At 38.9% G+C, this 23658-nt stretch overlaps 1 protein-coding gene across 4 annotated transcripts in view; it reads left to right on the plus strand.

Moving 5' to 3' along the window:
* Positions 1–23658, plus strand: part of Xpo4 (exportin 4) — a 126467-nt gene that overhangs the window by 60495 nt on the left and 42314 nt on the right. For all 4 annotated transcript variants that reach the window (XM_045154135.1, XM_045154136.1, XM_045154137.1 and 1 more), the window contains 3 exons: positions 12267–12379; positions 18168–18325; positions 18566–18740. In XM_045154135.1, coding sequence (XP_045010070.1) covers positions 12267–12379; positions 18168–18325; positions 18566–18740 — 446 coding nt within the window. The remainder of the gene's footprint in view (positions 1–12266; positions 12380–18167; positions 18326–18565; positions 18741–23658) is intronic.

The raw sequence follows: 23658 nt of genomic DNA on the forward strand, positions 1-23658 counted from the left end.
ACATGCAAAAAAAAAAATTGGCTCTGAAAACATACATAAGGAAGTATCATCACTGGCAGAGTCTTTCTTTCTTTCTTTTTTTTTTTTCGAGGTAGGGTCTCACTTTAGCTCAGGCTGACCTAGAATTCTCTCTGTAGTCTTAGGGTGGCCTCAAACTCATGGTTATCCTCCTGCCTCTGCCTCCCAAGTGCTAGGATTAAAGGCGTGTACCACCATGGCCGGCTCAGGGTATTATCACTTAATAGTATTTAAAAATTGGGGGACTGGAGAGGTGGCTCAGTAGCTAAAGACACTTGCTTGTAGTGCCTATGGGTCCAGATTCAACTCCCCAGCCACCCACATAAAGCCAGATGAAAAAGTCACACAAGTGTCTGGTGTGCAATGAAACCCTGCCAACCCCCCATCCCCTCCGACATGTGCAAATAAATGATTTTCTTTTTTTAAACAGAGCCATCAGTGGCATCTAGTACGAAGTTGGCCCACCATGCCTACATCGTAGACTACATCTGTTTGAGTTCTTACATGGTGTGGGCTTATCGTAAGTGGGGCACAGAGGCACCCAGTGTGCAGCCCCTGAAGCTAGGATTGAGCTGGAAGTGAATGTTTTTTATTTTTTAATTTTAAATTTAATTTTATTTTTTGGTTTCTCGAGGTAGGGTATTTCTAGCCCACAATGGCCTGGAATTCACTATGTATTCTCAGGCTGGCCTCGAACTGTCTACCAAGTGCTGGGATTAAAGGCTTGTGCTACCATGCCCAGCAGAGAGAATGGGTGCACCTCTAGCCACTGCAAACATGGCTTAATGTGGGTACTAGGGAATCAAACTTAGGTCTTTAGGCTTTATGGGGTAAGCACCTTAACTGTGAGCCATTTCTCTAGCCCAAATTACCGTTTGTTTTACAAACCAAAATCATTTCTTCTATGGAAAAATATATTTAAATACTTGATATCATTCATCCTAAGAACAGCATCCTTGTGTCTTCTGAAGTGTGTGCCCCTCAGTCTTTATGGTGTTATTTGAAGCTGAGATTCAGGTCAGCCTGGGCTAGAGTGACACCTTACCTCGGGGCCATGGAGAATAAAGTGCACAATTTTTTAATTTGAATAATGTTGAATCTCCTTATTTTTTATTTATTATGTTTTCAATCTTGTATTTAAAGTGGTTTTGCTTAACTGAAAGTCATAAAGATTTAATTTTACATTTTGTTTTTTAAAACATATTTATTTGCCAGGGAGGGTAGGGAAGAGAGGACAGACAGGGAGAATGGGTGGGTGTGCCAGGACCTCTAGCCCCTGCAAACCAACTCCAGATACATGTGCCACCTTGTGCATCTGGCTTTATGTGGGTACTGGGGAATTGAACCAGGTCATTAGCTTTTCAGGCAAGTGCCTTAACCTCTGAGCTGTCTCTCCAGCCCCTACTTCTATATTTCCTTATAAGAATTTTACAGTCTTATATTTTATATTTCGATTAATCATCTTTTTTGAGTTGGGTCTTGTTATTACCCAGGCTGGCCTGGGACATGTGATCTGCCTCAGCTCCCTAGTGTTAGAATTTCAGGCATGCATCACCACATTCAGCAGGATTGCCTTATGCATATGATCATGTTATCTGTATTACTTATTTGCTGATTGTTATATATAGGTTTTCAGTGTGCAGAAGATGATTTGTGAAAGTATCCATCCACCTAGACCTGGGTAGTTTGAAATCCATGGCTCCTGGAGTTATGTTTATGTTAATATCAGCCCCACCTAGTGAGCTAATTCCTCCTGCCATAGAACTCGAGATCCACTCTTTAAAGAGACTATTGGGGCAAAACTCACTTTCTCACTCTCATGTTAGCGTGCTGTTGCCCAGTGAAAGTGTCCTAGTCCTGTGATCCTCCGTCACAGCATTTGTATCATCACCCTACTTTAGGATGGGCCCTTCCTCCCCCTCAGAACTCCCCTGTTTGGAGTTTATCTGTGTTCAAGGTGGGGTTTTTCTGCCCTCCCACAATGCCTTTTTCCTGTCTTTGTCTTAGGTGCCCCCTGTATTGTACTTCAAATGTGTACGCTAGAGTAGGTCTGGTTTCTGTGTGTATGGCTTCTCTTGGGCGTGCCATATGTATTTTCTTCCCATTTGGCTCACTTGTTAGTTATTTTATTTGCTAGCTTATATACATAATGACTTCTGCGTACTTCCCAAGGCTTCTTAATAGGTGAGCCATATGCTTGCCTGGTATATTGTTACCATCTAGCCAGATGCTTGACAAATATTTCATTACTGAAGGAAGCCAGTTCAGAAGTGTTAGCTCAGTTCTTGGATGTGTGCTTATTGCTGTTGATAGAGTTCTGATAGTAATCCACCTGGTGCCCGTAAATGCTTCTGGGTTTTGGCAATGCCAGTCACAACAGTATCATTTTGTAATAAGAATGTTTGGCAGGCATGTGTGGTATGTTGGCTTCAGTAATATTTCTTTTTTTAGTTTGGTTATGCTGCCTTTTATTGGTACTCTATTTTTGTGGATCTGATCTGGTTTTGGTAAAATTTTAACTTACTTCTTGAGTACGTTAACTGGATGATAAAATGGTAATGGAATCCAAAGCTTTCACCTAAGTTAAGTCCAGCCAACATCTCCATTTGGGGGCAAGGTTTGGCAAATGTAGATTACTTTTGGTTACTTGGACCAGATGTTGTTTGTAAGATTGGCCTTATTGGTTCTGTGTTGTGCCAGAGTGATCACAATTTTTGTTTGTAGAATAATGAAAGGATTAAATATTGAAGAAGAATACTTAGGCTTTCTGTCACTTCTGAAACTTGACTGATGAAGTAGGGTGTAAAAAATATAGAAAGATGGAGAGATCCAAGTATTTGTATCTCTTGTAAAATGTCCTTTGTTACTACAAAATCTTTCTAGATTATGAAATACTAATAAGACGGGGCTGAGGAAATTACTCATTTAATTTTTTTATTTGTTATTTATTTATTTATTTGAGAGCAACAGACAGAGAGAGAAAGAGGCAGATAGATAGAGAATGGGCACGCTAGGGCCTCTAGCCACTGCAAAGGACCTCCAGACGTGTGCGCTCCTTGTGGATCTGGCTAACGTGGGTCCTTGGGAATCGAGCCTTGAACCGGAGTCCTTAGGCTTCACAGGCAAGCGCTTAACCACTAAGCCATCTCTCCAGCCCTGTACAGGAATCTTCTCAAAAAGTTAAGGAATGGGGAGATAGCTGAGTGGCAGGGGGCTTGCCTAGCATGTACAAGGCCCTGGGGGAAAACAGATTTTTCTCCAATTTATTTATTTTCCAATCAGTCCTACCTCCATCCTTGGCCAACTAGGATGTTCATATTCATTCTCTTGCTCTGGTTTGCTTGTCAAGCCCCTTGTCAAATGTCCCTTCTCCAAATCCATCTGGATTGTCTGGTGGGGGAGGGATCTCCCACAGTTCTTGGGGAGCAGAACAACCAGTTGCTACCGCTGGTCTGATCCCATCTACTGGTGGCCAGAGAGCCTCCTGCCTCTGCTCCTACAGCAAGAAGCCTCTGTGCCCACCGACACCCACAGGGATCTAGAGACTTGTCCACTGTTAGCAAAAGCCTGAAACAGATCGGTGGATCTATGGCAGAGGAAACAGAGTTTATTGGAGGATGGTGTAGCCTTCGAGGGACACGTCACATCTCAGCAGCAGCAGCAGAGACTCTGGAAATGGGAGAAGCCTGAGCAAGTGTGAAGACAGGGGACTTCTTTTTTATTTATTTATTTTTTATCTTTTCACAATTTTTATTAACATTTTCCATGATTATAAAATATATCCCATGGTAATACCCTCCCCCCCTACACTTTTCCCTTTGAAATTCCATTCTCCATCATATTACCTCTGCATCTCAATCATTCTACTTATACAATACCAACCGATTAAATACACCCCTCCATTCCTTTCATTTCCCTTTATATCTCCTTTTTAACTTACTGGCCTCTGCTACTAAGTATTTTTCTTCTCACGCAGAAGCCCAATCATCTGTAGCTAGGATCCAAATATGAGGGAGAACATGTGGCGCTTGGCTTTCTGGGCCTGGGTTACCTCACTTAGTATAATCCTTTCCAGGTCCATCCACTTTTCTGCAAATTTCATAACTTCATTTTCTTTACCACTGAGTAGAGCTCCATTGTATAAATGTGCCACATCTTCATTATCCACTCATCAGTTGAGGGACATCTAGGCTGGTTCCATTTCCCAGCTATTATAAATTGAGCAGCAATAAACATGGTTGAGCACGTACTTCTAAGGAAATGAGATGAGTCCTTCGGATATATGCCTAGGAGTGCTATAGCTGGGTCATATGGTAGATCAATCTTTAGCTGTTTTAGGAACCTCCACACTGATTTCCACAATGGCTGGACCAGATTGTGTTCCCACCAGTAGTGTAGAAGGATTCCTCTTTTTCTATATCCCTGCCAACATTTATGGTCATTTGTTTTCATGATGGTGGCCAATCTGACAGGAGTGAGATAGAACCTCAATGTAGTTTTAATCTGCATTTCCCTGATGACTAGTGACGTAGGACATTTTTTTTAGATGTTTACATGCCATTTGTATTTCTTCCTTTGAGAATGCTCTATTTAGCTCCATAGCCCATTTTTTGATTGGCTTATTTGATTCCTTATAATTTAACTTTTGGGGTTCTTTGTATATCCTAGATATTAATCCTCTATCAGATATATAGCTGGCGAAGATTTTTCCCATTCTGTAGGTTGCCTCTTTGCTTTTTTCACTGTGTCCTTTGCAGTGCAAAATCTTTGTAATTTCATTAGGTCCCAGTGGTTAATCTGTGGTTTTATTGCCTGAGTAATTGGGGTTGTATTCAGAAAGTCTTTGCCAAGACCAATATGTTGAAGGGTTTCCCCTCCTTTTTCCTCTAGCAGTTTCAGAGTTTCAGGTCTGATGTTAAGATCTTTTATCCATTTGGACTTAATTCTTGTGCATGGAGAAAGAGAAGAGTCTATTTTCATCCTTCTACAGATATATATCCAGTTTTCTCAACACCATTTGCTGAAGAGGCTGTCTTTTTTCCAATGAGTAGTTTTGGCATTTTTATTGAATATCAGGTGGCTATAGCTACCTGGATTTACAAAATTATTTATTAATTTGAGAGAGAGAGAGAAAGAGGTGCAGAGAGAGAGAATGGTCATATCAGGGCCTCTAGCCACTGCAAACGAACTCCAGATGAATGCGCCACCTTGTACATCCCGCTTTACGTGGGTACTAGGGAATTGAGCCTGAGTCTGTTGGCTTTGCTGGCAAGTACCTTAACCACTAAGCCATCTCTCCAGCCCTTAATTATTATTATTATTATTATTATTATTATTATTTTATATCACCACCACAGAATGATACCATTACTGAAGTTGTTGGTAAATGAATAAACTTACTTGAATATTTAAGGACTCAGTGTGTTTCCAAAGGTAAGTTTACCCCTTCCAGTTAAGATGTATGTACTTACTGGTAATTGTCTAATTTTCAAGAACTTGAGACAGAAGTCTTACTAAGATTATCCAGTGACAGTAGCAGAGTGTCATTAAGCTTGTCTTCTGGGTCTTGGCCTAATGTGTCTTTGTCTCTGGTCATGCAGTTATAGAATAGGGCAGGTAATGCACGTATATGCCTTTGCTTTCTCAAAAGTTTATGAGCTTTCCTAAGTGGAAAATTGAGAAGATCGTTATTGAAAGGGGTAGGGAATGTTAGTTAATTCTTCACTGCTTTGTGCTGCAGTGGAATTTACATGTGTGTCTAACAGGATCTTAAAGGATTAAGATGGCCTTGAGTTTAGAAGCCTGGTTGAGTTTTAGCACCTGTATGGATTCCTTGCTGGAACCCTGGCTAAGCGTGAGCTTGTGTTTGCTATAGTGACAAAGAACCCATGTTATAACTTGTGTTTTACTTAATTTGGTGAAACCTTGAGAAAGTAAATAAGATTAGATGTAGATGACAAAAGTAAAAGTATACAGAATTCTTAAATGACAAAGCAGATTCATTTGACTTATTGGAGAAATTGTATGTTGTTGCTTATAAATGAATTCTGATTACACAGTTTATTCAGTTTATTAATTTTTAGAAAAATAATCAAACCATAGTCTAAAATATTCTAGAGGAATTTTCTTAAACATATATATGTGTATATATATGTGTCTATATGTATATGTACATTTTAAAAGAAACATTATTTATTTATGAGAGAGAAAGAAGCAGAGAGAGAATGTGCGCTCAGGGCCACTGAAACAAAACAAAATCTAGATGCATGTGCCACCTTGTACATCTGGCTTATGTGGGTCCTGCAGAATCAAACCTGGGTATTTTGGCTTTGCAGGCAAATACCTTAGCCATTAAGCCATCTTCCCAGGCCTAAACTTTTAAAGAATATTTTTAAAGACTTTTTTTTTTTTTTTTTTTTGGTTTTTTGAGATAGGGTCTCACTCTGGTCCAGGCTGACCTGGAATTAACTCTGTAGTCTCAGGGTGGCCTTGAACTCACGGCGATCCTCCTACCTCTGCCTCCCAAGTGCTGGGATTAAAGGCATGTGCCACCATGCCCGGAAAAGACTTATTTTTATTATTTATTTATTTGAGAGGGAGAGACAGAGAGAGAATGGGCATGCCAGGACCTCTTGCCACTGCAAACAAACTCCAGATGCATGTGCCATTATGTGCATCTAGCTTACATGGGACCTGGAGAATAGAACCAGGGTCCTTAGGTTTTGCAGGCAAGTGCCTTAACTGCTAAGCCATCTCTCCAGCCCAGGAATTTTTGTTTTGTTTTTACTTTGGTAAAATGATAGCGACATACTGCTCATCTGTTGTGACTTGTGTATTTCATAAAATCTGACTTCTATACACTACATATAATAGAAGATTGCATAGTAAATAATCAATTCATTAACAAACCACTGTCATTGGTGACATGTTTTAATAAGATAAATTAGTGTAACATCTCAAAAAGTAGTGAATATAAACCTCCTGAGGTATTCTAACAAATTATTTCTTGGGCTGGAAAGATGGGCTAGTGGCTTAAGGTGTTTGTTTATAAAGTCAAGGGACCCAGGACCCATTCTTTCTCTCTCCCTCCATCTGTCTTTCTCTCTATGTCTGTCGCTGTCAAATAAATAAATAAAAAATGAACAAAAAAAATTAAAAAAAAAAAAAAAGAATGGCCGTGCCAGGGCCTCCAGCCACTGCAAAGGAACTCCAGACTCATGCGCCCCTTTGTGCATCTGGCTAACGTGGGTCCTGGGGAATTTGAGCCTCAAACTGGGGTCCTTAGGCTTCACAGGCAAGTGCTTAACTGCTAAGCCATCTCTCCAGCCCCTGTTTATTTATTTGAGAGAAAGAGAGAGAGGCAAAGAGAAAGAGAATAGGCATGCCAGGGCCTATAGCCACTGCAAATGAACTCCAGATTCATGCGCTTCCTTGTGCATCTGGCTTATGTGGATCCTGGGGAATTGAACCAGGGTTCTTAGGCTTTGCAGGCAAACTCCTTAACCACTAAGCCACTTCCCCAGCCCCATATATCCTTTCTTATGTTAGATTTGGAAATTCAAAAAATACACCTTTTCATTTTGGTTCTGTTTTTTTTTTTTTCCTTACAGTAGGGTTGTTCTCTAGCCAAGGTGACCTGGAATTCATTATGTATCTCAGGCTGGTTTTGAACTCACAATGATCCTCCTACCTCAGTTTCAGAGTGCTGGGTTTAACATCATGTACCACTATGTCTGGCTTGCTCCTTTTAAAAGATACTTTTATTTATTTATTTATTTATGAGAGAGAGAAAGGTGCATCAGGGCCTCTAAATACAAGCCATCTCTAGACATGTGCCACCTTGTGCATCTGGCTTATGTGGGTCCTCAGAAATCAAACCTGGGTCCTTAGTCTTTGCAGGCAAGCACCTTAATTGCTAAGCCATCTGTCCAGCCCTGCTTTTTTTTTATTTTAGTATTTTATTTTTATTTATTATTTGAGAAAGAAAGAGAGAGAATGGGCATGCCAGGGCCTCCAGACACTGCAAGCGAACTTCAGATGTGTGTGCCCCCTTGTGCATCTGGCTTACGTGGGTCCTGGGGAGTTGAACCTGGGTCCTTTGGCTTTGCAGGCAAGCACCTTAACCACTAAGTCATCCCTCCAGCCCCCTTTTTAAAAATTTTAAATTTAAACAGAGGGCTCACCATGTAGCTCAGGCTGGGCTTAAACTTGTGAGTCACCTGCTTCAAGTCTCCAGAGTGTTGGGATTGTAGTTATCTGCCAATATGCCTGATTCAGTTTAGTACTAGTTTAATATTAGACTATAAGTTACTGTAACTGGGGTTAGATTGTCATAATTTAGGGTTTTTTTTTGGCTCAACACTATTCCATATAGCGGTTAATAAGCATTTTGTTCATTATTGAACTATTGATATAATAAAGAATTGCCTTTCAGGCAAATAGGAGTAAAAGTAGGAACTATAAGTGAGATTGGAGTGATGGCTTAGTGATTAAGGCATTGGCCTGCAAAGCCAAAGGATACCAGTTTGATTCTTTAGGACCCACGTAAGCCAGATACACAAGGGGGTACATGCATCTGGAAATCATTTACAGTGGCTGAAGGCCCTGGTGTGCCCATTCTCTCCCTCTCTCTTTCTCTCTGTCTGTGTCAAATTAAAAAAAAAAAAAAAAAAAGATGGAGAATGGAATTTCAAAGGGGAAAGTTTGGGGGGCTGGGTATACCATGGGATATTTTTTATAATCATGGAAAATGTTAATAAAAATTGTGAAAAAAAATTATAAATGAGATACCTTTCTACATTTTAAATATGTTTTCTTTCTTTCTTTCTTTCTTTTTTTTCAAGGTAGGGTTTCACTTTAGCCCAGGGTGATCTGGAATTCACTAAGTCTCAGGGTAGCCTCGAAGTTATGGCAATCCTCATACCTCTGCCTTTCAAGGGATTAAAGGCATGTGCTGCCATGCCCAGCAAAAATGTTTTATCTGCAGGTAGAGAGAGAGAGAACACACATGCGAGCGAGAGATGAGAAGACTAGGCACACCAGAGCCTCTATCCACTACAAATGAGCTCCAGATGCATGGTCACTTTGTGCGTCTTGCTTCATATGAGTACTGGAGAATTGATCCATGGGTCATTAGGCTTTGCAGGCAAGTGCCTTAGCCACTGAGCCGTCTCTCCAACCCACTTTTCCATTTTCATGAAGGACAAATACTTTACCCAGATGATCTGTTTAATGTACTAAAGTTCTTCTATGCTATATTGTGAATGTCATGGTTGCACAAAAACTAGAGTAACTTAGGTTCACAGCCAGTCCCAGTCTATCCTCTCCTTAGCTCCAGGCTATTTTGGAACAAATGTTAGATGTTAGATAAATTTTGTCCATAAACATTTGAGCTTTTTTATCTAAAAGATAATTAGACCTTCATTCTTTAAGAAGAAGGCAGACCCAGTGCTCCGTCAGTGTATCGAGTGTAAAGAGTGTCTTGTAAGAAATGAACACAGCTGGGCTTGGTGAGAGTTCAAGACCACCCTGAGACTCCAGAGTGAATTCCAGGTCAGCCTGGGCTAGAGTGAGACCCTACCTCGAAAAACAAAAAAAACAAAAAAAAAAGAAAGAAGAAATGAACCCAGCTTGCACTGGTTTGTTGCTTCATTTTTCTCCTTTATACAGGTCGAGCTTACTTTATTTTTATTCTTTCTATCCACTAGGGGGCAGATAAAGGAAGAGAGAAAGTTTTAAATGGGCCTGTTTGGGGCTTTACTTTTGTTAGTCAAATGCATAGAGTTGCACTATACTTTAGCAATGACTTCAGAAACAAGTAGTGGCTTTTTTTTTTTAAGTTTTCTTTTTATTTATTTATTAGAAGGGGAGAGAGAATGGGCATGCCAAGGCCTCCAGCCACTGCAAATAAACTCCAGACACATGTGCCACCTTGTGCCTGGAGAATTGAACTTGGGTCCTTAGGCTTTATAGGCCAGCACTTTAATCACTAAGCCATGTCTCCAGCCCGTGGCTTCCTTCTTAAGATAACTCAATCCCTGCTCCTTACTCTTTAGGGACAGTCTCTTATAAGCCAGCATCTTAAAAAAATGGTTTATGGGCTGGAATGATGGCTCATTAGTTCTCTTGCTTCCAAAGCCTGACAGCTTGGGTTCAATTTTCCAATACTCATGTAAAGCCAGATGGACAAAGTTGTGTATGAGTCTGGACGCTTGCAGTGGCAGGAGGCCCTGGTGTGTTTTACTCATTTTTTTTCCTCTCTCTCTGTCTTCCTGTTTCTCTCTCTCAAATAAATAAAAATATTTAAAAAATGGTTTCCAAAGCATTGTCACAGTCTTTAATTTTCTCTGAATAATAATCTTTCTCTAAAAATAATGAATTTAGATTTAAAGAAATTATAGTATTTCCATTTATACCTAATATTTTACAAAACACCATCTTACATATCTGTACTATGATTTGTCATTTCATTATGCAAATGTTGTCAAGTTGAGTTATTTGAGCTGGGCTTAAATAAGCATTGGGAGGAGAATCACTGTTTTTATTCCAGGCAGTCTTTGCCTCAGTTACAGCAGTAGTATTTGAGTAAATTACATGTATAAATACCTACAAACTTAAATGTGTGTGTCTATATATATGCACATACTTGCAGCATAGCTTAATTCCATTAGAAGCATATTTGATTTTTTAAAAGATATATTTATTTATTTATTTATTAGAGAGAGAGAGAGAGAATGGGCATGTCAGGGCCTCTAGCTGCTGCAAACTCACTCTAGGCACATGTGCCACCATGTACATCTGGCTTACATGGGAGCTGGAGAATCGAACCTGGGTCTTTAGGCTTCCCATATTTGATTTTTTTTTTTTTTCGGGGGTAGAGGGGGGTTTCAAGGTAGGGTCTCACTCTAGCCCAGGATGATCTGGAACTCACTTTGTAGTCTCAATCTGGCCTTGAACTCACAGTGATCCTCCTAACTCTGCCTCCTAAGGTGGATGCCACCATCCATACCCAGGCCAAAATAATCATGGATACTCTTAATATTTTATATAGATGCATGCTCTACCTTGTGCATCTGGCTTTATGTGGGTACTGGGGAATTGAATCTAGGTTTGTTGGCTTTGCTGGAAAAGACCTTACTCACTAAGCCATCTGTCCAGTCCCATATTTAATATTGAATATAGCAATCAACACCCTTTTTTCTTGCTGTCTTAATCTGGAAAATTTAAATGTGCATCTGTTAAATTTTTATTTTATTTTATTTAATTAATTAATTTATTTATTTATTTTTTTGGTTTTTTGAGGTAGGGTCTCAGTATAGCTCAGGCTGACCTGGAATTCACTATGTAGTCTCAAGGTGGCCTTGAACTCAGGGTGATCCTCCTACCTCTGCATCCCAAGTACTGGGATTAAAGGTGTGCACCACTGCGCTGGCTATTAAATTGTTAAAATCAGCAATTTGGTTCTTTGTTGGGTTTGGTACTCATGTGCTATGTTCTCAGGTTTTCATTTTCACAGTGATGTGCAGTTATCATGTATGCTATTTCTGTTTTCTCAGTGAGTATATTTCCTTTGGAAAGTTGCTATTTTTCCATATAGATTATATGGAAACACATTTTTCTATATATAATTTTAATTTATTTGTTTTATGTTTATTTATTTATTTCAACGTGACAGAGAAAGAAGCAGAGGGAGAGAGAGAGAATGGGTGCGCCAGAGCCTCCAGTCACTGCAAACGAACTCCAGATGTGTGCGCCCCCTTGTGCAGCTGGCTAACGTGGGTCCTGGGGAATCGAGCCTCGAACCGGGGTCCTTAGGCTTCACAGGCAAACGCTTAACCGCTAAGCCATCTCTCCAGCCCTATATGTAATTTTAGATGTTTAAAATATTGGGGAAAATTTGTAGAAATTGATTCTTTTAATTTGTTGGTATCCATTTAGTAAATTGTTTGTTTTTTTTTTTCCATTTGTTCCACTATTGAGATTTCTAGTTACCAAAGGTTTTATGTTCCTATAGCATGGCACATAATGAATGAAACTGTTATCTTACATTCCTATAGTGTTCTTTTTTTCCCCCCCAGCACTTAATGCCTTTTACTCCTTAGCTTCATGCATGAATTATGTAGCATATGTGAAGAGGCTTAAACTGTTTCCACTGCATTCTTTCTGGCTGGCTCCTGTTATATTTAGAATATACTTATACTTTAGACAAAGTAAGAATGTTATTGTTGTTGACCTTGACACCAGATAACTAGGCAGACATTATATAGCAATGTTTGAGTCCTCCCAGAACGTGCTGCTGAAACCAACAGAGTCGTGGCGGGAGACCCTCCTGGACAGCAGGGTCATGGAGCTATTCTTCACAGTAAGTCCTGCCTGCATCTGCTAGCAAGGCCATGGGAAAGAAGAAGTGCTTTTGTGTTCTTCTCTCCTTTTGCCTTCTCTGTTTCCTAACCTACCTGCTCAAACAAATATTGGATAGCAAAGTTCTTGCTAATGTACTAAAATACTGTGTCATTTTGAAGAGCTTAGATATTGGAGCAGAACTTCTCAGACTTTGTGATCTCATAGTTGCTTTACACTTTTACAATTCAGGACCCTAAGAGTTTATTATATTCATAGGGGTTACATAGCTGTTACTAATTAGCTTAATAAAAATTCAAACTGGTAGAACCCAAATGAAAAAGAGTCTGAGATATATGATAACATAGATTTGGTCTTTTTTACCAAAACTTTTATAATATGTTCAATAAAAAGCTGAATTCCGAAAAAAAGATGCAGAAATTAAAATCGAGAACTTTTTTTTGGGGGGGAGGGGTTTCTAAGTAGGGTCTCTAGCAAGGCTAACCTGAAATTCACTGTGTAGTCTCAGACTGGCCTCTTAACTCACAGCCATCCTCCTGCGTCTGCTTCCTGAGTGCTGGGATTAAAGGTCTGTGTCACTACGCTTGACTTTTGTCTGTTTATTGCTTTATTTTATTTTTATTTACTTATGTATTTAAGAGAGAGGCAGATAGAGAGAGAGAGAGGGGGAGATTGGGCATGCCAGGGCCTCCAGCCCCTGCAAACAAACTCCAGACACATGTACCACCTTGTGCATCTGGCTTATGTAGGTCCTGGGGAATCAAACTTGGGTCTTTTGGCTTTGCAGGCAAATACCTTAACTGCTAGACCATCTCTCCAGCCCTATCTAGGTTTTTTTGAAGCAGAGTCTCATTCTAGCCCAAGCTGACCTCCAACTCACGAGCTCACAGTGAGTCTTCTACCTCAGCATCCCATGTGCTGGGATTAAAGGCATGTGTCAGCACACCTGGCTTAAGAGTCACTTATTTTAAATACTTCAAGTATAATTTCCAATAGACCTCTTAGTATCAACTTAATACAAAAATAAGCAGCACATTTCCAGTAAGTTTTGGAATTAAAAAATTCATCTATGTGTGTGTGGTGCTCATTTGAGTTATAGAATGAGTGCTCAGTTAAGATTGATAACTTGGAGCCAGAGCTGGGTGTGGTGGCACACACCTTTAATCCCAGCACTCGGGAGGCAGAAGTAGCAGGATCACCAAGAATTCGAGGTCACCCTGAGACTGCATAGTGAATTCCAAGTCAGCCTGGACTAGAATGAAACCCTGCCTTGCAAAACCAAAACGAACAACAACAAAAAGATAACTTGGACAAAATTTGTAAAGTTCAAGTAAACACCAACTAAAAAGAGGGCTGGAGAGATGGTTCAGCTGTTAAGGGCCTTGCCTAAGAAGCCTGATGACTTGGGTTCAGTTCCCCAGTACCCACCTATAGGCAGATGCACAAATTGGCACATGTACCTGAAATTTGTTTGCAGCAGCTGGAGACCCTGCATCCCAAGTACTGAGATTAAAGGTGTGCACCACTGTGCTGGCTGTTAAATTTTTAATGCCCCATTTATTTTCATATTCTCTGTCTTTCTGTCTGTCTGTCTGTCTGTCTGTCTGTCTGTTTCTCTCTCTCTCTCTCTCTCTCTCTCTGTGGCGTAGTGGTGCATGCCTTTAATTTGCAGCACTCAGGAGGACTGCTGTGAGTTCAAGACTGTTCTGAGACTACATAGTGAATTCCACGTCAGCCTGGGCTAGAGCGAGACCTTACGTCAAAAAAAAAGTTATTTTATATAGAAAAATCTAAGCATTAATCATCTTGTTTTTTTCTTTGTTAAAATTTTATTTATTTATTTATTTGAGAGAGAGAAAGAAGCAGAAAGAGAGAGAAGGAAGCAGATAGAGAATGGGCACGCCAGAGCCTCCAGCCACTGCAAACGAACTCCAGATGCATGTGCCCCCTTGTGCATCTGGCTAACGTGGGTCTTGGGGAATTGAACCTAGGTCCTTTGGCTTTGCAGGCAAGCATCTTAACCGCTAAGCCACCTCTCCAGGCCCTCTTTTTCTTTTTGTTATTTTTTATGAGAGACAGAAAGAGAGAATTGGTGTGCCAGAACCTCCAACCACTGCAGTCGAACTCCAGACGTGTGCGCCACCTTGTGCATGTGTGACCTTGTGCGCTTGTATCACCTTGTGTGTCTACTTGTGCCTCTGGGACCTGGAGAGTTGAACATGGGTCCTTAGGCTTTGCAGTCAGGTGCCTTAACCGCTAAGCCATCTCTGCACCCTTGCTTTTTTGTTGTTGTTGTTCATTTTTATTTGTTTATTTGAGAGCGACAGACAGAGAAAGAAGCAGAGAGAGAGAGAGAGAGAGAGAGAGAGAGAGAGAGAATGGGTGTGCCAGAGCCTCCAACCACTGCAAAGGAACTCCAGACGTGTGTGCCCCCTTGTGCATCTGGCTTACGCGGGTCCTGGGGAATCGAGCCTCGAACTGGAGTCCTTAGGCTTCATAGGCAAGCGCTTAACCGCTAAGCCATCTCTCCAGCCCTCTCTACCTCTGTTTATTTAAACAGGAAAATATGAAGATGTTAGTAAGATCAGAGAGGTAATTGTAACTAGTTAAAAAAAAATTTGTGGCCTGCCTCTTCTGACAAGAATTGTTTTGATTTGTGTCCAAGTTCACTTTTTTTTTTTTAAACTGAAAGTAGATTCTACTCCAGCAGTTTTTGAAAAGGTAAAAAACTCACTGGTAGTACTGGAAACAACTCTACCAGATCTGAACAGCTGTCTAGACAAACAAGACAGCTGCTCCTGTCAGCTGTGAACTACCACATGCAAATAACTTTTGATTCAAAAGCTAACCCTTTTTTGTTATTTTAAGTCTCATGTGTGTAGCTAGCTATTCCGGCCATTTATAAAAATTTTAACTTTATTTCAGAAGTCATAATAACTAATGTTTTTATTTAATTCAGTTTTGTTAAATTTACTTTCACTTATGTAAATTCATTGCCTAATTTAATTCCTCTTTCCGTTTGATATCACTGTCACACTAGATTTGAATAGATGTACCATGACATGGGATCATATCTGAAAGTTGAAATAATTGTGGTGCATTTTGCCCCTCAGAAGTTTACAGTGTTGTCCACTTTTCTTTCCTCCATACAGTTTTTAGAAAAATCACATGTATTATGTATTATACTTTTTTTGACGGAATTTTTCTGATTTTGCTAATTGTATGAATATTGGCATTTCTGTGTTAACACTCTGCTTTGCTAACTATATCCAGTTTCTTGGAGCTGTCTCTTCCACACACAGTGTTTCAGGCACCACTTCACCTATGACTCTTCAATCTATATTCAGCACAGGCCACTCCACACTCTCCAAGCCTCATAACCCAAGTGCTTCCTGAATGTTTCAGCCTGGATGGCTCACAGGCACCTCACGTTTAACACATTCCAGCACAGTCTGCCTTCTTGCTAACGTATATCTTCTGTGCCTGTTTTGATGAATAGCCTCACCATTTACCACCCTGCACGTCCTGCTAGGTTTGTTCTCTCCTCCCTCTGCTTCTTTCTTGTATGTAGGTGATGGATCCTGTTTTTACTTGTGTGGTACAATTTATATTGAAATGCATGCTCACTTAGGGAATGCTTTTGCAATGCTGACAGTGGAAGAAGGGCATGAATTTTATGTTACTTATCTTTTAGGAAACATAAATTAAGTTTGCATAATATATTCTGGTTCCAAGGACAGTTTTTTAGCCTGCATTGTCCGTAGTAGCTCTTCCTTTTGTTTCTTCACTTCTGGTCCAGGAAAGAGCAGTCATCTGGCCCTGGATAGATCAGATCATGCGACAAGTTTCTCTTGTCTGAGGCTCCATTGGATCTGTGGGTAGGACACATCCTTGGATATCTCAGTGTTAATTAGGATCCAAAGCATGATGACACAGAATTTATGTTTTTAGATAGAGTCCTGAAAAGATTGTGTTCAAGAGTTTACAAAGAAGACTTTGTGCATATGTGATTTGTGTCATACTTAGAATTTTTTATACAAAGTTTAAAATGCATTGGTATATATGTTAAAAAGCATTTCAGACAAGGGATTGGCAGACCAGGTACTAAATGTTTTAGGCATTGCATGTCATATTTTATACTCAACTCTGTTATTGTAGCGTGGAGGAACCCTAAACAAAAATGGGCAAATGAGGCTAGTTTTTCAGTAAAAATACTTTGTTGATGGCCATTAAAATTTTATTTTGTATAATTTTCACAGATCACAAAATATATTCTTTTGATTTTTTTTTTCTCCCAACCCATGTAAACATGAAAAAGAAAGAGAAAAAAAAAAAAACATACTCTTACCACAACATCCATCTCAAACAGACAGGAAGCCAGATTTGCCAACCCTTGTTGTAGGCACACTAAAGAAGATAGCATGTCAGTAATTTAGTTAACTATACCTTTTAGAGATGTTATAATGTTTTAACTGTAAGCTCAAAAACTTAAGTTTAAAAAATTTATGTATATATTTTTAAAAAGCCGAGCATGGTGATACCTTTAATCCCAGCACTCAGGAGGCAGAGGGAGGATCGCCATGAGTTTGAACCACCCTGAGACTACATAGTGAATTCCAGGTCACCTGGGCTCGAGTGAGACCCTATCTTGAAAAAGCAAAAAAAATATATATATATATATATATATATATATATATATATGAAAAACTAAAGCTTAGTGGAATCAGTGAATAAGTATTTGTTGTGTTCACTGTGCCAGTGAATAGTTAAAAGAAATATTCTGAACTCAGGTAATTTATAAATGATGTGTAGTCACAGTGAATGTAACCTGAGAAGAATGCAGAATAAGTGTTCACCATTCTGCAGCCTTTACAAAGTCGAGAGCTCTGCATTGAAAGCAAAGGTCAGAGTGCTTCAGTGCCAATGGGAAGTAGAAAGTCGCTACAGTCAATCTTATAAATGAAGATGAATCATTCATTACCTTACTAATTTTTTCACTGGATTTTCCTTGGCTATTTTAATCATGTCATATCATAGAAATGAACCTTTACTATCTAGAAATAATAATATTATAAGATAGCAATATTTTTAGAGCCTTTTCTTTATATAGATTGTATACCAACTGTTTCAAATCAATATTGCATGATTGAAAGAAAATCTAATTGAGCTTTTAAATGAACTGGCACATTAATTAAATGAAATTTTTATTTTAAAATTTCTAGTATTAATAACATAGTATAGACTGAACTAAAATTTAAACAGATTAGGTAGTCTCAGAATTAAAGCATTTACTTCCGTGTTGGTTGAATGAATGAAGGTCTAGAGATGAGTGATATTATTGGTTTTATAAGTGTGCAACTGTTTACTTCCACTAAGGCATCATCTCTATACTCTTGATTGAACTTGTCTGCTAACTTTAGCAAGAAGCTGTAGAGAGGCATAGTTAGCATAATACAGATGACTGTCGTCGTTGCTGTTTTTAGAAGAAGCAGTATGTCTGACTGGCTAGCATCTGTTTCTCTCTTTGTCATAACATGCTGGAAACAGTTCAATTTTCAAAATGTAGGTAGTCCTCAGCTAAAAGTTAATTGATATGTTTAAAATCATGGCCTGTAATGTCAATTGGGCTGAGGGGTAATTTTCAAGTTTAATTTAACCAAGGAGTTAATTTTCTAGAAATGACCAGCTACTGGGAATTTTTTTCTTAGCTCATTCGGCATGGTAGACACGTGACCCCCCCTTACAAAAGAAGAATTTATTTTTATGGATTAGTGATTCTTTCTAAACAGGTACATCGAAAAATCAGAGAAGATTCAGATATGGCACAAGATTCCCTGCAGTGCCTTGCCCAGTTAGCGTCTCTGCATGGAGCCATCTTCCCGGATGAAGGATCCCAGGTTGATTATTTAGCACACTTCATTGAGGGATTACTGAACACTATCAATGGGTAGGTATGCTTGCCCTTTTTAACTGAACAAGGGACTGTCCAGTTTTTCTCCATGTGTTGAACAATAGAAGAAAAACTAAAAGTTTTTAGGTTTTTCTATTCTGTGTTTTGAACTAGAGTTGTAAGGCTAGTTATTAGAAACTAATAAGAGATGGACCTAAAAATCAATAGGTGATAATATTTTTATGTTGGAAATATAACTGTTCTGCTACCATTTAATCTTCATTGCTTGATTTGTAGAATTGAAATAGAAGATTCTGAAGCAGTGGGAATCTCTAGCATTATCAGCAATCTGATAACTGTGTTTCCTCGGAATGTTCTAACTGCCATTCCCAGGGAGCTTTTCTCCTCCTTCGTTACCTGCCTCACACACCTCACTTGCTCTTTTGGGCGAAGTGCTGCGCTGGAAGAAGTGGTGAGTAACTGCTGGAAAGTAAATTGTGTTTGTTTGTCAGATGGACATTTGTGCTGCCTTCGGAACATTTTCTCATGACATGTAATTATTTTAAGTGAGTGCTAGTAGCTGTCGTTAAAATTACATTTTTTTGTTGTTCAGAAGTCTAACTTAGTTGTATGTATATGGTTACATGACTTTAAAAATTGGTTGGTTTAAATCAGTAGGTGAAATTTGTTGGTTTTTAAATTTTAATTTTGAGATTAGAATGAAATGATTCTATTAAAATAATGTTGAAAGTCCATCTTCATAGTGTTTACATTAGAAGGTATGATGTAGTGTGATTACATAACTATATAATTACGCTTATGCTTGAGATTTTTAAAATTTAGGACTTACTTGGAAATTACGTAGATACAATTCAGTTTCAGTTATTGTAGCTGTGTTTTTTTATTATTTGGTAGAATCCAATTTATATTAAAATAAGACTAATAATAACATTAAAGATTTTCTTGGTACAAATTTTGAGATATTTTGTAAATTTTATATTTAAATGGAGAAAATATTTACTAAAACTCCTTGACAACACAGCTGCTTTTATAAGTTACTGTGAATAACTACATTAATCATGGAAAATAATTTATGTTTTTCTACAAAGTAGTTAATTGTTGCGTGGGATTATGACAGTGGGTGCCAGTTTTTGTAACCCTTTAGAGGTGTTTAAAGAATAGGGTGTTGAAGAATGATTGTGTTTATGTAATTAGGCACTTTTGTGATTTGTTGAGCATAGGAACCAAGTCTTGTGGGGACTTAAAAACATAATGTTGTTGAGGAACAAAAGTTTATAGGCATCACATATGGGGTTTAAATTTCTCCAGGGAACAATTTATGTTCTAAATGTGAAAGTCCGTGTAGAGTTTACGGGTTTAAAGTTAACTAGAATTGCTTCTATGCTCATATCCTCTGCTCCCAGCAGGTTTCATGTAACATAGCTTAACTGTGCTTTCCCTTTCCTGCTGGGTCTGTTTTCTCTCTAAAGCAGATGGACGAAAGATTTAATATGTTGATCATAGGTTTAGAAACTCGGCTACTTTTTAGTTTCTGTTTGTGTTTGGTTTCTGTAAGAATGTTCCTAATATTTTAACAGACTTGGTAGAAGATTATGGTTCTCTTTCTGCAAATTTTATTTTTGGAAATCAGTTCTTTTGCATAGGAGGCTAACAGTTTGATGGGTTTTCTGTGGAGACTTGACATAGGAATATTGGTATACAGAAAGCTAGTTGTACTTTCAGAAAAGCAGATGTATTTTGAGCTTGCCTCACAAAAAGTAATGTTCAAAGTTGTAATAATGCTTAGTAGGTTTTAAGAATATGGTTATTTGAATCTTTTGATTAGCTTCTTTTAGTTGATTTATTCAACAACTTCTTTTAGCAACAACTGGTCACCTATTGTAAAGGACATAGAAAGAAGTTGTCTGAAGCTTTGCATTAATTCCAGCAGCCCCACTGGGGAGGTTGAAGGCTGAGGGAGCATATTGGAGAGCTAATACCAGAAGGTTGTAAACAAATTTACTCAGATTGGGCCTTCTCAAGTCATCTTTTTTTTTCCTTGTTCACCCAGTGATCTTAGTACTAGTTCTTAATAAACAGTTGTCCTGAGATGGAAAAGGAATGGTCTATTAAAGAAAATTTGAAGAATTGAGCTTATAAACAAACAGCTTAGAAGTAAGCATGGTATGAAATGATCGTGTATTTGGAGGGAGACTGCATAGTCACACGCTGGCCGAGTATCATAAAGCGCAGGCTCTTTTTAAGTTTCCTTCCTCACTGTAAAGTCAAGGTGAGAGTTCCTTCTAGTTTTGGTGTGTGTAGGGGGAAGGAACTGCAGAATTTTTAGTTAGGTCACTTTGTATCCCAGGCTGATCTTGAACTTGTGATCTTCCTGCCTCTGCTTAGATAATAGACATGAACCATTATACCCAGCTTTCCTTTGGTGTTGTTTTTTTTTTCCTCTGTTTTTGGCATGGACTAACCATGTGAAAGTGCTTGTGTAGTATGTACAATACAGTGTATAATGCTATTTTTTTGTTAGCATACAAAGATAAAGGCTTCCTCGTGCCTCCCTTTGTCCTACCCTTTCTCAGTATTTCTTGACCTTATCTCATGGTCTTATATATAATAGCAATTAAAAAAAATCTATTTATTTATTAGAGAGAGGGAGGGAAGAAGAGAGGGACAGGATGTGTACGCCAGGGCCTCTAGCCACTGCAAACAAATTCTGGACATATGCGCCACCTTGTATGTCCGGCTTACATGGGTCCTGGGGAATTGAACCTAGGTCCTTGGGCTTCTCAAGCAAGTGCCTTAACTGCTAAGCCATCTCTCTAGCCCTATAATGGCACATTTTAACAAAATTTTTATTTATTTATTTGTAAGCAGAAAGAGAGAGAGAGGGAGAGAGAGAACTTTAATAAGGGAATTGATTGGCAGCATCTGTTCCATGTACTACCTTACCACATAAGACCACTTGTTGAGGTGGGTTTTTTTGTTTGTTTTTTGAGGTAGGGTGTCATCCTAGCTCAGGCTGGCCTGGAATTCACTATGTAGTCTCAGGGTGTCCTCAAACTCACCTCTGCCTCCTGAATAGACTTTTTACTACTGTGCACAAACTAGTATTCTAAATCATTTCAATCTTTATATATATATTTGTGATAATTTTTAGAAAATGTTTTTTGGGGCTGTGGATGTAGCTCACTTGGTAGAGTACCTGCCTAGCATGTTGGAAGTCCAGGCTTTGATCCCCAGCACTGCATAAACAAGGCATGGTGGCTTCTGCTTTTAATCTTAGCACTTAGACTTCAGGAGATGGAGGCAGGCGATAGAAGCCAGCCTGGGCTACGTGAGACTTTTTCACAAAATAAACAAAACAATAATTGTAACAATAAAAAAAAAACCTCCATGGAAATACATCCTGTTTTTTTAAATTTTATTATATTTTTAAATTAATTTATTTGACAGAGAGAAAGGGGGGAGGAGAAAATGGGCACACCAGGGCCTCCAGCCACTGCATATGAGCTCCAGACACGTGTGCCACCTTGTGCATCTGGCTAAGGCAGGTCCTGGGGAATGGAACCTGGGTCCTTTGGCTTTGCAGGCAAACACTTTAACCACTAAGCCATTCCTCCAGCCCTTCTTTTTCTTATTATTGAAGGAATTTCTTTTCTCAGTAAGAAAGCAGGGTGTTTTTTCATACAGCTTTATTATGAATTTTTTTAACAACTATATTTGCTTAGGAATAAACAAGAGATTTTCTTCATAAGCAATTCAGGTCTTTGCTATACCAGGGACAAAAAGGATAGTAATTTGTAAGACTAATTTATGCGTTGAAAATGTTCTTAGGCTGGGCGTGGTGGTGCATGCCTTTAATCCCAGCACTGGGGAGGCAGAGCTAGGAGGATTGCCATTGAGTTCAAGGCTACCTTACAACTACATAGTGAATTTCAGGTCAGCCTGGACTAGAATGAAACCCTACCCTGAAAAACCAAGAAAAGAAAATGCATTCTTGTTTAGTAATTAATGTTAGCCTATGTGTAGAGAGATAGTATTCATGTCAAGCTCTCGGTCTAAAGAGCAGTGGTAGCCTTTGGCCAGTTGCTCTGTGACTTAAAATTTATTATTCTCTCTCTCTCTCTCTCTCTCTCTCTCTCCCCGCCCTTTTTTTCTTTTTTTGTGAGATAAGGTCTCCCTCTACCCCAGGCTGACCTGGAATTCACTATGAAGTTTCAGCTAACCTTGAACTCACAGTGATTCTCCTACTTCAGCCTTCTGAGTGTTGGGATTAAAAGCATGTGCCACCATGGTCAGCTCTTGGTATTTCTTGAGGCTTCTTTAAGCCACAAGAATTTTTTTTAACACATCTCTAAAATTAAAGAGTATAATGAAGTGAGGATAACTATAGAGTAGAGCACCATTATCTTAAAGATTAAAAATCGTAGAAATTAGTACATATATTTTAATATATCAATTATGTCATAAAATATTAATTTATTTAAAATTTGCTATTTACTTATTTTGATAGCAAGAGGCCATAGAGAGAGAGAAAAAAATGGGCATGCCAAGGCCTCCAGCCACTGCAAACAAACTCCAGACACATGTGCCCCCTTGTGCATCTGGATTATATGGATCCTAGGGACTAGAACCTGGGTCTTTTGGCTTTGTAGGCAAGCACCTTAACTGCTAAGCCATCTCTCAAGCCCTGTAAAATATTTATAATACTAGTACATACATTTGAGTTATAGTGAAAATTGAGGAAGTTATAGTGAAATTTGAGGAAAATATGGACTTAGTATTCTAGTTTGGTCCTTTGTTTCTTTTTTCAAGTGGAAAATTTCGAAGTCAGACCACAAGTAGAGTCATCAGAATGGCTGAGTCACAGGAACAGAATAGTTGCCACGACAGAGACCACCATGCATATTGTAAGTGGATCATCTGTCATGACAGGGTTGCTTGGTTGAGAAATCCCACTGGCTTCTCAGTCCTTGGTTCTAATAGCTGGAAAAAAGTGTGCTGGTGATCCTGCAGAGAGCAAACAGCTGTCAAGCCCTGCTTACCTGTCACATTTACTTTGTAGGACAAGCTAAAGTGAAGTTTATTTGTATATTTTGTTTAGCAGGTTGAATCATATCCTTTACATCATTTATAATGGTAGCCTTAGGCACAAACATCCAGCCAACTTTGAGTTCAAAAGTGAACTGGGTGTGGTGGCACACACCTTTAATCCCAGCACTTGGGAGGCAGAGGTAGGAGGATTACTGTGAGTTTGAGGTTACCTTAAGACCATATGGTAAATTCTAGGTCAGCCTGGGCTAGAGTAAAACCCTACCTAGAAAGAAAAAAAAAAAGTGAACTGGAGTGACATAGAAGAGTAGATTTCCCATTGA

Source organism: Jaculus jaculus, chromosome 7, assembly GCF_020740685.1.
Source record: "Jaculus jaculus isolate mJacJac1 chromosome 7, mJacJac1.mat.Y.cur, whole genome shotgun sequence".
NCBI lineage: Eukaryota > Metazoa > Chordata > Mammalia > Rodentia > Dipodidae > Jaculus > Jaculus jaculus.